This window comes from Protopterus annectens, chromosome 5.part0 (genome assembly GCF_019279795.1).
Source record: "Protopterus annectens isolate FY-2018-M chromosome 5.part0, PAN1.0, whole genome shotgun sequence".
Lineage (NCBI taxonomy): Eukaryota > Metazoa > Chordata > Ceratodontiformes > Protopteridae > Protopterus > Protopterus annectens.
In genome coordinates this window covers 1,403,806,459-1,403,821,320 of record NC_056735.1, presented here as the reverse complement: position 1 = coordinate 1,403,821,320, position 14,862 = coordinate 1,403,806,459, and the positions used below count along the sequence as shown (strand labels likewise).

The following is a 14,862-nucleotide window of genomic DNA, read 5'->3' as shown; positions in this document are numbered from 1 at the left end:
AAATACATACTCTCAACCTCTTACTGAAATCACAAAACAATTTTTATACATAACTGCTGCCTGTCCAATCCACTGAGTTGCATATGGGCTTTCACTTTAGTAATGTCCACTTCTGTAAAAATCTTAGAATGTGTAAATGTAACTACTGTTTGTCCATAAATGTAAATAGAAATGTAATTGCTATGTTTAACTCGAACCTAGTATAATGCAACGTAAGCAAATGGAGCTTTTCTTCCCCTGGTCTGCACTCAAAATGGGTATTACCATTCGGACTTTCCCAGTAAACAAAGACAAACAAAATAAATAAATAAATGTATTTGTTGAATAATATTTGCTGAATTTTACATTGCCAGCTTTTCTTTTAACTAAAAAAAGGAATATTGCAATAAAATGAATAATTATTTTCCCTGAATGGTTGTGAATACCTCTCACCCTCTTAGTGTAAGAAATCTGGTTAAAGCCTAAAATAATGGTGGGACAAAGGGTCAATAGTAGGGGCAGATTTTAAATGTTGCTTCTATAAACTGAAAAAGTTGCTAGAATAGCAGGATTTCTGTTAGCATGCATTTTCCGAAGGAAATTAAGTCTGAAACTCAAATGCATGTCATTATTTAGGGATTTCAGTCCTCAGTGATTTGCCAGAAAACCAGTTTTTTTGAGGAGAACAGACCAAAATATATGAGGCAAAATTCTACAAAAATCTGTGCAGGTAAGAAGTATGCATGCTTTAAAGTTTACAAAAAATAGTGTTCTCTGGAGAAACTTCGTGCTTAACTGGATCCTCACAATAGCACTGTATGGTACTGAACCCTCTACACACTCATGCACGCCCACAATTATTCTCACACATACATACAGGCACTCGTTCACACTCACATAGACACATACACTTGCGCACAGTCATATACACATAATCACACACTCACATACACGCACTAACACACATTCGTACACTTGCAGACACGCACTCACATATACACATGCACACTCGCATACATGCAGTCATACACACTTGCATATACACATGCACTGGCACACACCAGCGTATACACATCACTTGTGTACAGTCACATACACGCACTTGCAAACACTGGCATACATGCACTCGTGGACACTCGCAGACAACTGGACGCACACACACACACACACACACACACACACACACACACTCACTTTGTTTTTCTGATGTCCGTTTTCACTTCTCTCTGGCACAACTTTATTTATAAAAATTTGAGCAAGGACCTGGAGGCACAGTTCATGACTTTTCCGCCCTATGGTTTTGGTGCTTTTGTAAGCAATACCATTAAAGAGAAGAATGCGACTATCCCTAGATAGTAAGAATTCTGACGAAAATTAAAAAGCTCTAGGACTGTCCCTTTAAATGAAACTTCTTACTTCAATTCACGTCTCCTCTTCTCTTCCATAGACCTTCCAACAGCAGCCATAAAAGCAGTTTGAATTAAAGTGCAATACACTACCACAGATTTTACCAGACAGTCTGCAATTGCCAACCCAGACTTGGAAGAGTGGCTCCTGAATGCAGCTGGACTGTTAAGATCAGCTGATGAGGAACCAGTCGTAACAGTCCAGTTGTATTTTAGGAATCAGACATTGCCAAGCTGAATAAATCAGTTAAGAGTTTACTTAAAGGGGAAACATACAAAACAAAACAACAACAAAAAATGTACTGTCAAAAGAGGTACACTTGAGAGGCAGGCGCTAATGGGAGAACTTATATGCCCCCGCCACCCCCCCCCCCCGGTAAATCCATCACTTCACAGGTACAATGTCAGAGTCTGTCAGTGACCATCTCCCAAGCTGTACAACAAGACATCCGACACAACCACTTAAACAGCATATTTATAAAACAAGCATCCTGTCCAAGTTTAACCCAGAAATATTCATTATTACCGTATCATCTATTAACTGGATTATCCAGAAAGTCCTCCACTTCACTTCAGCTGATGACCTTCCAAGCACATACCTTACATATCATCTAACGCTTAAAAAAAGCGAACAATGAATAATTGACGCCATGTAAGCGACAGCTTACAATCTTGAAAGCTCAGAACAGCAATTTTTTTTTCCAAGGGAAAAAATCACTGTTCCAAAAAAAGAAAAAAGAAAAAAAATTGAAAGAATACATAAAGTGGGGGGCTTAGCCCCCAACACCCCCCCACTTAAATATACCAACTCTGAGATTGCACTACAGTGCCGAAAACGGCAAAGTAACTGAAGCGGCCATGTGAATTCTTTCCCTGGGAAAGCCACTTCGCTATTTTGCCTTTTCGTGGTTTTAAGTTTGACCAATATGCATTCGGTCATCTAATAGGAACCCTAGCAACCAACAGCATTGCCTGTCCTGTCTCAGAATAAATCAGTCCACAAATCCTGTGTTCTGCCTTTCTCTGGAAAAAATCGCAAATTATCCTTTACACAAAGGAGGAAATTCAACAGACCACTAACTTTAGACAGTAGCAATCTTATCCGCCTCTCCAAAATACTTGAAAATTATATTCAAAAACAACTGCTAAACTGTCTGGTAGGAAGAACTCCTATCTCCACACAACACAGCTTTTGTCTATCCCATAGTACTAATACTGCACTTCTAACCTTTATAGATAATTGTCTGTAAAACTAGATATAATGGCAAAGTAGTCTCCTTATTTTAGACTTGTCTAAAGCCTTTGACACAGTTTGTGACAGCAAACTTGTACTTCAGGTGTCCTCATTAGGTTTGCCTTGGTCAACCCCTCTGTGGTTCAAAAGCTACTTGTCCAGTAGGTATCCGGCAGTAAATGGCACCACACCCTGTCTCCATACAACCCAGTCACCACCAGTGTACTAGAAAGCTGCTCCGTACTTCCCAGTTACCAGTGGTGCACCAGAAGGCTGTATGTTTGGTCACCTCTTCTTTAACATTCTCACCAACACCCTCTGCATATCCACACAATAAGCCTCATAATACAGTACACAGATGACTCCACAGTCATATGCACATCAGACAACCTGGCACATCCCAAAATCCCTGTCTAAAGATAAACTAATTAAAATACTCTCTCTTAATAATACAACCATTGAAGTCACTTCTCATTACAAATTATTGGGGATGATAGTGGATGATGATCTTAAATTTGACCTGTATACAAAATTTCATAAAAAAATTCACCAACAACCAAGGATGCTTTACAGAGCCAAAAACTTTCTTACCAACACAAGTAAAGTACACTTGCACTAATTGTCTTCTGTCCTCACTGTTTTGTGGGGCCCCTATCCTTACTAACCTCCAGGCATCACAAAAAGCAGAACATGAATAGTACTGTAATAAAGAGGCTGAATTTGTAGCAAATATCCCTTTTGGTACCCACCACTATATAGCATTAAAAAGCTTAAATTGGTTAGAACTACCCCCATCAACTAACAAATACACAGCTTCTTACCACTTGTAAAATTTTCCAGCTGGCAACTGCTTGTGTGGCACTAAATACCATTCTACACAACTATGTTCTATGTTCCTATTCGGTCTTTGTGATCTAACAACCAAAAGCTTCTCTCTGTCTACAAACCTGTCAAATCTGCTGAGCATGGTCTATACTCAAATCATGTTAGTAAGACCTGAAACTCCATACCTATATCCATCAGGTCAGTACTATCTGTCCAGTCCTTTAAAACCATTCTGAAAGACTTCCTAACCAAGACCTGGCTCTGATCTCCTTCTATTCCCATGTTGTAGCATTCTGCGTATGGGTTTACCTTCCAGTCTCCCATACACCCAGTATCCAAAAGCTTTCAGTCCCCCTGCGGTGTGCGAGACATCTGATATGGGCAAGATTTCGTGAGCCATAAAGGTGACTGCATGTACCAGCCCTCAGAACTTTTCAGCCACCAATCGTACGCCAGGTGTCTCTGATGTTGGATTCGTTTTATCAGATAAGTACCCCATTGGGGACCTTTTCAGTCCTTCTAAATATTTAATATTGCTTGTTCATGTCATCCAGAAAGGGTAAGTGTCAATGCAACTGCCAAATCCCTCATAAGGATGCCCACTATAAGTGCTTTTTCTGTTTAGGATGGTTGTACGACCATAAGGCCTGACTAATTTGCCAGGCATTCATACCTAAAACATTACATAGTCTCTTGCATGCACTTAATCTTTATCTTGAAAACCAAAGTCTGAAGCAGCTTATGTTACAGATGGATGGTTCCTCAGACGTCTCCGCAGAACTGCCAAAAAAGTAGGCCAGGACCTTATGGCATTCATCTACTGCTGAGCCTCTTCCGGCCGGTCCTAAACCTGTGGCCAGCATACGCCTGGTTTCTGGATCTGGACCTGGATCCGCCACTCTGGAGGTTGCCACACTATCCTTAGGCAAGAGCACGTCCATTGAGGCTATTCTGGCACTGGTCTCCGATGCTGGGAGGGAACCTGCATTTTCTGAGGAACCATCTGAGCCCTCCGAGCCCTTGCAATCTCCGGTTTCTAGACAGACGTCCACAGGCCCTCTTAAAAGAGGAGAAAAGAGGAAACCTATTTCTCCCTCTACTGCCTGATTGTCAGACTTTCAGTCAATGCCTTTTCAGTGCCTTTATGACACTGAGGCCTACCACTGCTGTTACTGGTTCCACCTCTCATCCTCCCCTGAGCCCTATGCCTCAGCCCACTGACACAGTTACTAGAGAAGAGGAAGTCCTTTCAAGATTCCTCTGAGGAATCACTTTCTTACAACTCACAACTATCCTCCCCCTTAGGATACGGATCCCCAGAGAAAGAGTCAGTGGGCCCTGACTACCCAACTGAATATCTGACCTTTAATGAGACAATCAGCATGGTGAAGGATCACTTTAAATGGGAATCCTCAGAAATGACTGAGGTACAAAAGAGGTACTACGACCTCATTCAAATGGAAACCCCAGCCCATCTGCTGTCCCTCCTATCCTGCCTGAAATCTTGATGCCTTTTCTTCTGCATCTCTGAACCCTGACTCCCAACCTCCTGCCCCACACAGACCAGACAGGCTTTATAAGGTGCCTGACACTGCTAAGCATCTGCTTAAGTGCCACCTGCTGATCCTACCACTATATCAGTCTCTATGGACAAAGCTTTCAAACTCCTACCCACTACCACCATTCTCCCAGCGGACAGAGAGCAAGACGATGGAAAGGTTGGGCAAAAAGATATATACTTCAGCTGCCTCAGACTTCATTGCTACAGACTACCAGACCAACATGGCCAAGTATACCTTGTCCCTCTTAGAATCTGCCACCAAACACCTGGCAGATATTCCAGACTCCTCTGCCAAAGCATCACTGTCCTCTCTCCTCCCAGGTCATCAGACACACTATTGAGTGTAGTTACGATGCTGCTGAATCCTCTGCCAGGTCAGCAGCATCAGCATGTGCCTTATGCCGATACTCTTGGCTTTTCAAATCCCTGCAACATAAAAGGAAAAGAAATGCAGGACCTGAAACATTTACTGTTTTCACCTATCCCTAAGTTTCACAGAAACTATCCAGCCAAAACCCAGTTTATTAGGAAGCACTCCCACCGTGCTCCTCCTTCAAGACCTCATAAGCCCACAAGGAAACAACCCCTTCCAGCTAGAGCATCCCCTCCCTCTAGCCAGAGGACTCCCTTTCAGGACAGGGCAGGTAGCATATGACTACCTGCCACCCTTGCCTCCTCCTCCCCTTCCTTCTGTACCACTGTCTGCTCATCTCTCACTGTCTCCCTGTTTGGACCCATCTCACCTCAGACAAGTGGGTCCTGTCCATACTTCAAAACAGTTACTTTATGTCCTGGATCTCCCCTCCTCCCATAGGGCGAGGCATACCTCGACTACCTGCTCAGCAACTGCACCTCTTGCAAACAGTAGTCCAGATCTTGTTAGACCAGGGCACCATAGAGACAGTCCCCTGCAAAAGAAAGAGGATTCTACTCAAGGCTCTTCCTGGTCCCCAGGAAGGACGGACCCTGGAGACCCATTCTAGATCTCTCCTATCTCAACCTTTTTCTAAAAGTCCCTACTTTCCAAATGCTAACCCTGCCAGCATTTTTCCCTCTCATTCCACAAGGATTCCTGGCTAATTTAGATATAAAGGGTGCTTACCTCCACATCCCAATCAAACCCTCCCACAGGAAATACTTGAGATTCTTGGTGGGTTCCTCTCACTTGCAGTTCTCTGTCTTGCCCTTTGGACTCTCCACCGCACCAAGAGTCTTCACAAAATGCCTGACACCTGTGGTGGCTTACTGCAGGACAAAGAGAATACAGATATTCCCCTACCTGGACAACATGCTGATCCAGGCTACCAGCCAAGAAACCCTCCAAGGGCACATCCAGTTTGTGGTGACCCTCCGTCAATCACTAGGATTTCAGATAAACCTACCAAAATCCCATTTTCAACCACCACAAGACATTGTATTTCTTGGGTGCAGGATCCGCTCAAATCTTATGGAGGCATACCTACCCCCACCAAAAGTGAGTTCCTTGACAGAACACCTCTCCTGGTTCTTCACTCCACAGAGATGACTGCAAGGCAGTACCTAACACTTCTTGGCTACATGGCAACCACCATACCTATGCTTCCTTTAGCAAGATTGCACATGAGAAAGCTACAGTGGTACCTTCGATCAATCTGGAAACAACACAGCCAACCTCTGGAGCACATTGTGCCCCTTCTTCCCTGTCTAAAAAAGGAAATACTATGGTGGTTGGCTCCGGTAACTCACAACCTAGGCCTTCCCTCTCCAACCATCTCAAACCACTCAGATGCCTCAGACCTGGGGTGGGGAGCCATCCACGACCACCGAGAGGTGCAGGGGCTGATGCCACATCACCTCAAATCAAAACACATTAATGCCAGAGAGATGAGGGCAATCCTTTTATCCCTCCAGGCATTTTTCCCTTTCTTAAAACAGGGGTCACCTCTGATATACACAGACAACACCACTGTACTTTGGTATATCAAAAAGGAGGGCGGGACCAAGTCCTACCTGCTCTGCAGACTAGCCCTTTTGGTCTGGGAATTGGCCACCTCACAGGGAACCACCTTGCAGGCGACCTACATTCCCTCCCTGCACAACAAACAGGCAGATTATTTGAGCAGAATCAAGCACAAACAACCACGAATGGATGCTTCACAGAGATGTCTTGGATCTGGTCCCCAGGTGGGGTATACCTCAAATAGACCTGTTTGCCTTCACCATCAACAGGCAACTTCCTGGCTTTTGCACCAGGATACCAGAACCACAGGCACTGGCAAACAGATGCCTTCTCAGTTTCCTGGAAGGGGAAATATCTATATGCATCCCCCTTTCCGTCTCATTCAGAAGATCCTGCTAAAAATTCACCAGGACAACCCAAAAATCTTGCTGGTGACTCCATATTGGCCCAGACAGCATTGGTTCTCCTTACTTCTACCCTTGTCCAAGGGCAATCACAAGTTGCCCTCCGAGAGTGGACCTTCTCACACAGAACAAGGGGTCACTAATCCATCCACAGTGGGAGCTTCTGCAACTAGCCCTGTGGCTGATAGGACTCTGATCCCATTAATCACCTTTACAGGGAGGGCGTGCTCAGTGTCCTGCAGGAGGCCAGGAAACCAAATACAAGAAAATCATATCTCTCAAAGTGGAAACGATTCACTATTTGGTGTCATAAAGACAGCTGGACCCGCTTCTTGACGAACCCCCTCTAGTGCTGTCCTATTTGTGTGAGCTACTACAGACTGGATTGGCCTATTCTTCCATCAAAGCACATCTGTCTGCTATTTCTGCATGCCTGCCTCTGGACCCCCCACCCCCCATTCGCATCCAGAATCCTTCCAAACTCTTCCTCAGGGGGATACTTCACCTTAGGCCCCCCAGGAAGCCTTCTCCCCCACCTTGGGACCTTAATTACTTGCTCAATAATCTTGCACTCCCGCTCTTTGAGCCAGCTGCCAAAGCTTCATTAAAGCATTTAATTTGGAAAATTGTTCTGTTAGTGGCCCTAACTTCAGCCAGAAGAGTGCCTGAACTCCAAGCCCTTATAGCTATTCCTCCCTTCCTCGTTTTTCACAAGGACAGGGTTGCCCTCAGGATAAACCCGTCCTTCATGCCCAAGGTAGTCAGTGACCTGTCCCTCAATCAGGCCTTACACTTACCTGTCTTTTTCCCAAACCTGCAAGGAGACAGAGAGTGCTGCATTCCCTGGATGTACACAGGCAAATCATATTCTACCTGAACAACACCAAGCTTGTCAGATAGGCTGACCAACGTTATGTATCCTTTCACCCCAGAGCCTTGGGGAAGGCAGTGACCAAGCAGACTGTTTATACTTGGATCTCCAAGGCCATCACCTTCTGTTACCAATTCCATGCTAAGTCCATTCAAGGTACAATTAAGGCTCATTCCACCAGAGCAATGGCCTCTTCAGGGGCCTTCTTCAAGTCCTGGATACCTCTACTATCCTGGAAGCTGCTACTTGGTCTTCGGTCCACACATTCACCAAACACTACAAACTTGTCCACATCTCCAGATCCATGATCTTACCATAACCATAAGTTGCAGTATTCCTTCCCTCCCTCCTTCCCCTCCTGTCAGCTAATGACTTCCCTTTCCGGATGGTAATGATATGGCATTGCCCTTCTAGGACTGGCTTCAACTGGGGCCTCTGTTCTGAGGGCTGGTGCGTGCCGACGTCACCTTTATGGCCCATGAAATCCTGACCACATCAGACGTCTCATGCACCGCAGAGGGACTGAAAGCTTTTGGATACTGGACATACGTACGCAAGGCTGGAGGGTAAACCCATATGTAGAATACTGCAACATGGAAGAGAAGGGCATCTATGGTTATAGTAAGATTTTACACAACTTTTCTTTCTTGCTCAACCCCAGTATAAACTATATCCTTAAATATGAGCAAGCACCTATTCATACCTTAAACCTCCTTACTCCCTCTTCTTCATTTACTTCCTTACTTCAATCAGTTTCTCTCCCCTGGCTCTCTGTCTGTTTTCCATAACCTTGTATTTTTCTCCCACGTCATATTGCATTTCCTTTTTGTGTTATACTACCTTACCTTTAATTTCCCTAAACTGGCTAAAATGTATCTACATATTAAATAATTGGTTAAAAATAGAAACAACTTATATGACAATGCTGTCACATTATGTCTAATTTGGTATAATTATTTAAACTGTAGATGTTTTTGTATTATTTTTAAAGATTGTAAAATGACTGTTCTTAAAATGTTTTTGTAATAATTTGGAGCTTTTTTTCCTGGGCCTTCTGCTGAAAATGGAAACTTACTCAGTTGGACTTCTGCAGTATTCAGATGTTAATAAATACTAACAGGGGGATGCATTTAATTTGATTCATCACTTTAATCATCTAATTTAGAAGATCACTGTTGCATATAACACCAGAGAGTGGACACTCCTGTCCACTTCCTCTTCTGAAAGAGAAAGCAGCAGACATTTTTTTTGTGCTGTCTTCACTACTGTAGTCTTTCCTTCTTGAAGTACACTAACAACTGCAAAAATTGTTAGGAATCCCATGCAGTCCTGAACCTCTCTATGAAACCCTCATTCCACTCAAAAGTTTCCATTAGTTCCAGATATCAAAACAGTAAAGTAATCCGTAAACAATGTGTTTATCTTTGGTTTATATGCCATCTATAGTCAGGCACTATTCTTCACTCACCAAACATTGCACTAACTCAGATAGTCTTCTAGCCAAAACTACAGTAAACGAGTCCATGTTGTAGACTGAGGTAGGATGATATTGGTTGTAGATTTTGGGAATCAGCTGAACAAAAGGGGAGATCATTTCCCACTCAAACCTCAGTTTACTGAAATTCCTCAACAACTTCTGCAACAAGATCATCTTTAGGACTCTTCCATGGTGATTACTGATCTGAAAGTCTTGAATTCTTAACTGACAAGGCTTCAAGCCATGGTTTGCTGTGATTCTGTATGCCTGAGGAAGTGTTGTAAGCAATGGTTGAGGTACTTGTGTCTGCTACACCGCATTCTGGCAGATGACAAAGTGTTAAGCAGCAGTTCAGTCAGTGTGTTAAGGCCTTCCTTCCTCTCCTCTTCCAGAATTACTGCAGCTTGGACAATGCCCATTTGAAATAGTAATGGGTGTGGAACGGTTATACTTAGATTTATGTCCATATTGATGTGTGTGACTTGAGGGATATTGTATAACTTTATACCTTGGTAGCATCTGTTTTTTCCGATAGTAATGAGTATGCACATAAAATTATCGCTGTTTGAAGAAAGATGGTATAGTGGTGTAGAAAAATGGTATGCTGAATTATTTGACAATAACCCAAAAATTATACCCACAGTCGTACCTCCCAACTGTCCAGATGTTTGCCTCAAATTTTAGGTCTGTTCCTCATAAAAGTTATGGTTTTCTAGCGAATAGTTGATGATTGTAGTCAATAAATAATGACAACCACTTTGGTTTCAGACTTAAATACTTCAGAAGATGCATGCTAATAAAAAAAAAAAATGTAATTCTAGCAAGTTTCTAAGTTTGGAAGAGCAGTATTTAAAATGTGTCCCTATTTCTGGACCTTTGTCCCACCATTATTTTTGGTTTTGTCCAGATTTCTTGTGCTAAGAAGATAAGAGGGTATGCTCACAGTAATTACTTGAGTATTGACATCTGACCCCAAAGGAAGGGGCAAGTCCTGACTTTTGACCAAAGATGATCACTGACCTCAATTTAATGGTTATATCATGAACCACAGCCAAAACATCTAAAGCTCAGAGATGTCTACCTACAGTTTGTAAAATTATGTGCAATGTACTGAGCATAGTATGTATTGACAGGATAGCTTGTATTGCGTTTTTGTATTGTGTGCCTTTATTGCCAGAAAAATATATGGCACAGTTATTTCTTGTTGGCACAATGCTGCATTGATGGAGATCTACAGCAGATATAGAAATCCGTCATATTTTAAGTACCTTAAATTCTGCTGGAGCTTATGATCATTATGTTTCTTTTAGAACAGTGTGAGGGAAACATGGTGTCAGGGCACCAACAACCCTGTACAAAACAGAAATTGCTGCTCCGAAAAAACTGGGATATAATATAATGTGTTATAAAGCCTCAGTTCCACGATATGCAAGATTATTTCAGGAGCAATGACTCAAGAACAAGAAAAAAACCTGTAAGCTGAGACTTCTGTTGAGACTGAAACATTTTCATACTGTACTTACTTCACTTTTGTTCAGCCTTTGTTCAGCCTTGACTTGCAATACCTGAATGCTGCCTTGGAATATTAATTCAGTTTTAGGTGAACATACCTGTTGCAGTGTTTGTTCTGTTGCTGAAGCATTTGCATGTATAATGTGATTTACGCTATTCTACAATTCTTTTAAGTAATCAACGTTTCAAATACAGCTGTTTGGGCATTGTGAATTTCCACTTGTATAGTTACAGTATGCATGCTGCTTGGGCAGTAGTTGTACTTTATTCATCCTTGGTAAATTTCGTTAATTTGCTTTGCATAGGTTCCATGTTGTATAGTAGTTTGCATGTCAGTCCAGAGGAGAGCTGCAGAATCTGAAAGCCCTTCCTTTGATGTATGGTTAAGTTGCTTTAATATACAGAAAGATGTGGTTCATGGGTTCATATTGGTTCATAAGTAAATATCAGGCAAATGAGCACTGTGGCCTTTATCCCAAATGTATCCTTTAAATTTATGTGCTGACCTTTGTAAATCTAGTCAAGCTTCCCAAGTTTATCCCACATGCTTCTGTGCCTTAAAGGATACTTTAAGGTGTATACGTAAGCTAGGGCAAGATTTACAGGCTTCCTCTGTCCAGTAGAGACATAGCAACTAGACCCAGGGTATATTTCAGATTTCCCATCCACTGATCCAGGTTTCTCTTGGATAGGGTTAAGGAGGAGCTCTGCTTGGCATGGATGAGAAGCCTGTTCCAGAGAAGAGGAATTCTGAGAGACGCATACCTGTCCCTTCAGCATGTCCTATTTATCTTGCAAGCAAAGTTTAAATCCCTAGATCAAGTAATTCTGATAGTATTCATTTTACAGATATGCAAAAGGTCCATCAGAGTGGAATCCAGGCATAGATCGTCTCTCAAGAGCTTTGAGGCAGTGTGCATATGACATGCTGTTTATGCCATGTATTTTTGTGAGGGACCAATGTGGACATTCCAGTTGTTACATGTGCCTGGTCAGGTACATACTGAAGGGGGCGGTGTACTCAATAATGGACCTGATGAGGGCTGAATAGAGTGGAACAGTGACGCCCTTGCACCTAGATGCCATGCCCCTGCTTATAAGTTGAGCAACATAGAATGATTTCCTTACTACCTCAGATACATGTTGGTCAAAATCAAAGTTACTATATACATACATACCCAAATTCCTGACTATTGGTTCTTTTCCTAGGGGTCAGCTATCAATGAGGTAATTTCCTAGCATGGCTGACTTCTCAAAAGGTACTGTTATGCATTTCTTGGCTTTGAGCTTTAAGCTGTGGCTTTGGCACCAATTATTTGTCCATGTTGGTCTTTCCATGTAGGATGTTAGTGTTTTGGGGGGATTCTTTGACTGCTCCTAGTTTGCAGCCATCTGCAAATTTGGTCAACCAGTTAAAGGGAGGCATCACATTTCACTAGCTACTACAGATAAAAGAAAAATCCACACTGTTCAGTTTTCCAGTTGGTCTCTTAACCCTTCATTTTATGGGTATAGTAAACATTACAGAGAAATCTTCCAGCATATTTTAATGGCTAGGTTGTTTGTCTGGAGTGGAATATTTCACTCGTACTTGGATAATTGCTTATCATAGCTTTTGGCAAAATTTCACTGCTTGTGATGTTTTCCTTTTTTTGTCTTACCTCTGTGGATGAATACTTTTCAGTAAATATTAATGCTTACTTTTTTTCTTTCAAAAAGATTATTACAGTCCAGCAATGATAGGGCTGAAGACAGATCAGGAGGTCCTGGGACAACTGGTGAAGATTAAAATTCCAGCTGTAGCGGAACTGATGGAAAAACATGGTGTAATGTGGACACTGGTGGTATCCCGCTGGTTTATATGCTTATTTATCGATGTTCTTCCAGTAGAGGTAAGTGCAATTTGTTTTTGTAATATGTGGTTTATGAATGTGTGTAATACAGATAATTTGAGAATTAAAATTTTCATTTCTTACATAATCAGAGGCATCACATCTGCACATTAATGCTTCTGCTGTTCTCACAAATTGATGTTCATCATATGATACTGCTGCACAACCTTAGTTATATGGGCTGCTTTATAGCCTGCTAATGATGTAACAGCTGGCCAGCTTCCAAAGCCTTCCAGGGCACGTTCCACGTGCCCAAGCAATTAGTCAGCTCAAGCTGAGCTGACTAAAAAGCCAGGTTAGGGTGCCATGCTCTTCAGAGTTTTCCTGCCCATGAAAAATGCTCCTCTTGTGGGCTAATGTTATTCCAGTGCTGGACAGATAAGTTCCCTTTGGGGAAAAACCTTTCTTTTCACTTTTTTTCCTACTTTATTTTTTTGACACAAATTACATTTTTTCTGAGAAATATTAACTTTAAAGCTAGAAAAAAGTATTTTAATGACTGTCATGCAACTTTTAGACTGGGAGTCCCATTTTCACATTTGTGGTAAAAAGTTGTTAAAACTAATTTATTTTTCGGGTCAGGGTTATATGTTTAAAGTGTTTTTGCTTTGTTTTTATGGGGGGATTACTTTGCTGTCAGGCTTCCCTGGGAATTTAGTATCTTTTATGGCTTAATCATGGAACAACAGTTCTTCCTCCTTTCAGCTACAGAAAGAAAGCAAGCAAACAGCCTTTGCCACCACAGCATGCTGCTAAAGTAACTCAGCTGCAGATGGGTGATTGCTATGGTCAAAACTGGTTCCTCAGAGCATTCATCTTTTCCCCTGGCTCTCAATGGTGTAGTCCTTACAACCACCATGGCCTGGGGGCTAGATGCATCCTCAGTGGTTTTTGGAGTGCTCTTGGCAGGCAAGGGAGAACCACCTTGTCTGTCCTGGGAGAAGAGGTAGGAAATACCACTCTGCATAGACAGAAAGTTACGACTTTCCCTATGGAGTTTTTTTTCCTAGCAAAAGTGGATTCTCTTTATTCAGAAATTCCATGAAAAAGAAACAAACTTAAACATATGTATTTTCCTGTCTCAGTTACCCTGGACAGGATTAAATTATTGGATTTAGCTCAAGGGTTTAGTGTAGTCTCTTAAACCTCCCAGTATGGCTATTTCTGCATAAACGAAGATTCTTTATTTTCTGAAGACATTAACGATTTTTAGCCTCAAAATAAATGTGAAGGGACAGATTGTTTTGGCCCCACAGATTTCTTATTAAAATTCTGAGGAGGGAGTAGCTTTAGCCAGTCCCTTTGAAGGATTCTGTTTTGTGAAACTATTTCCAGGATGAATCAGTTGTTTCAGTATGAAAACAATGTTTCACAGTCCCTAAGAAAGTATTATGATTTACTACAACTCAAATTTCCAAAACCTACTCCTCTTCCATCTATTCTTTCACCTTTGGAGGATGTTTTTGTTACAGCCTGTAACTTCCCAGATAGTCAACTTGCTGCCCCCAGAAAGCAGATAGTGTATGAAGTTCCTCAGTCTTTTAAGTTTTTATAAACTCATTCCAGATTAGACCCATCAGCTTTTGTTTTAATGAACCCACCTGCTGCTAAACATTTGGTGCAACAGTAATCCCTCTCCTTTTGACAAGGATGGAAAGGATTTTGATAAATTTGAGGAAAATTGTATTCTTCTGCAACACTTGTTTTTAGGATTGTCTTCTCTCAAGCTCATACGGTAAAGTTTATGCATGCCTGTTTTGAG

At 42.0% G+C, this 14,862-nt stretch overlaps 1 protein-coding gene across 2 annotated transcripts in view; it reads left to right on the top strand.

Annotated features, from left to right (window-relative positions):
- The window catches only part of GRTP1 (growth hormone regulated TBC protein 1), a 1,073,346-nt gene that overhangs the window by 930,791 nt on the left and 127,693 nt on the right, over nucleotides 1-14,862 (top strand). For both annotated transcript variants that reach the window (XM_044071212.1, XM_044071211.1), the window contains exon 6: nucleotides 12,928-13,100. In XM_044071212.1, coding sequence (XP_043927147.1) covers nucleotides 12,928-13,100 — 173 coding nt within the window. The remainder of the gene's footprint in view (nucleotides 1-12,927; nucleotides 13,101-14,862) is intronic.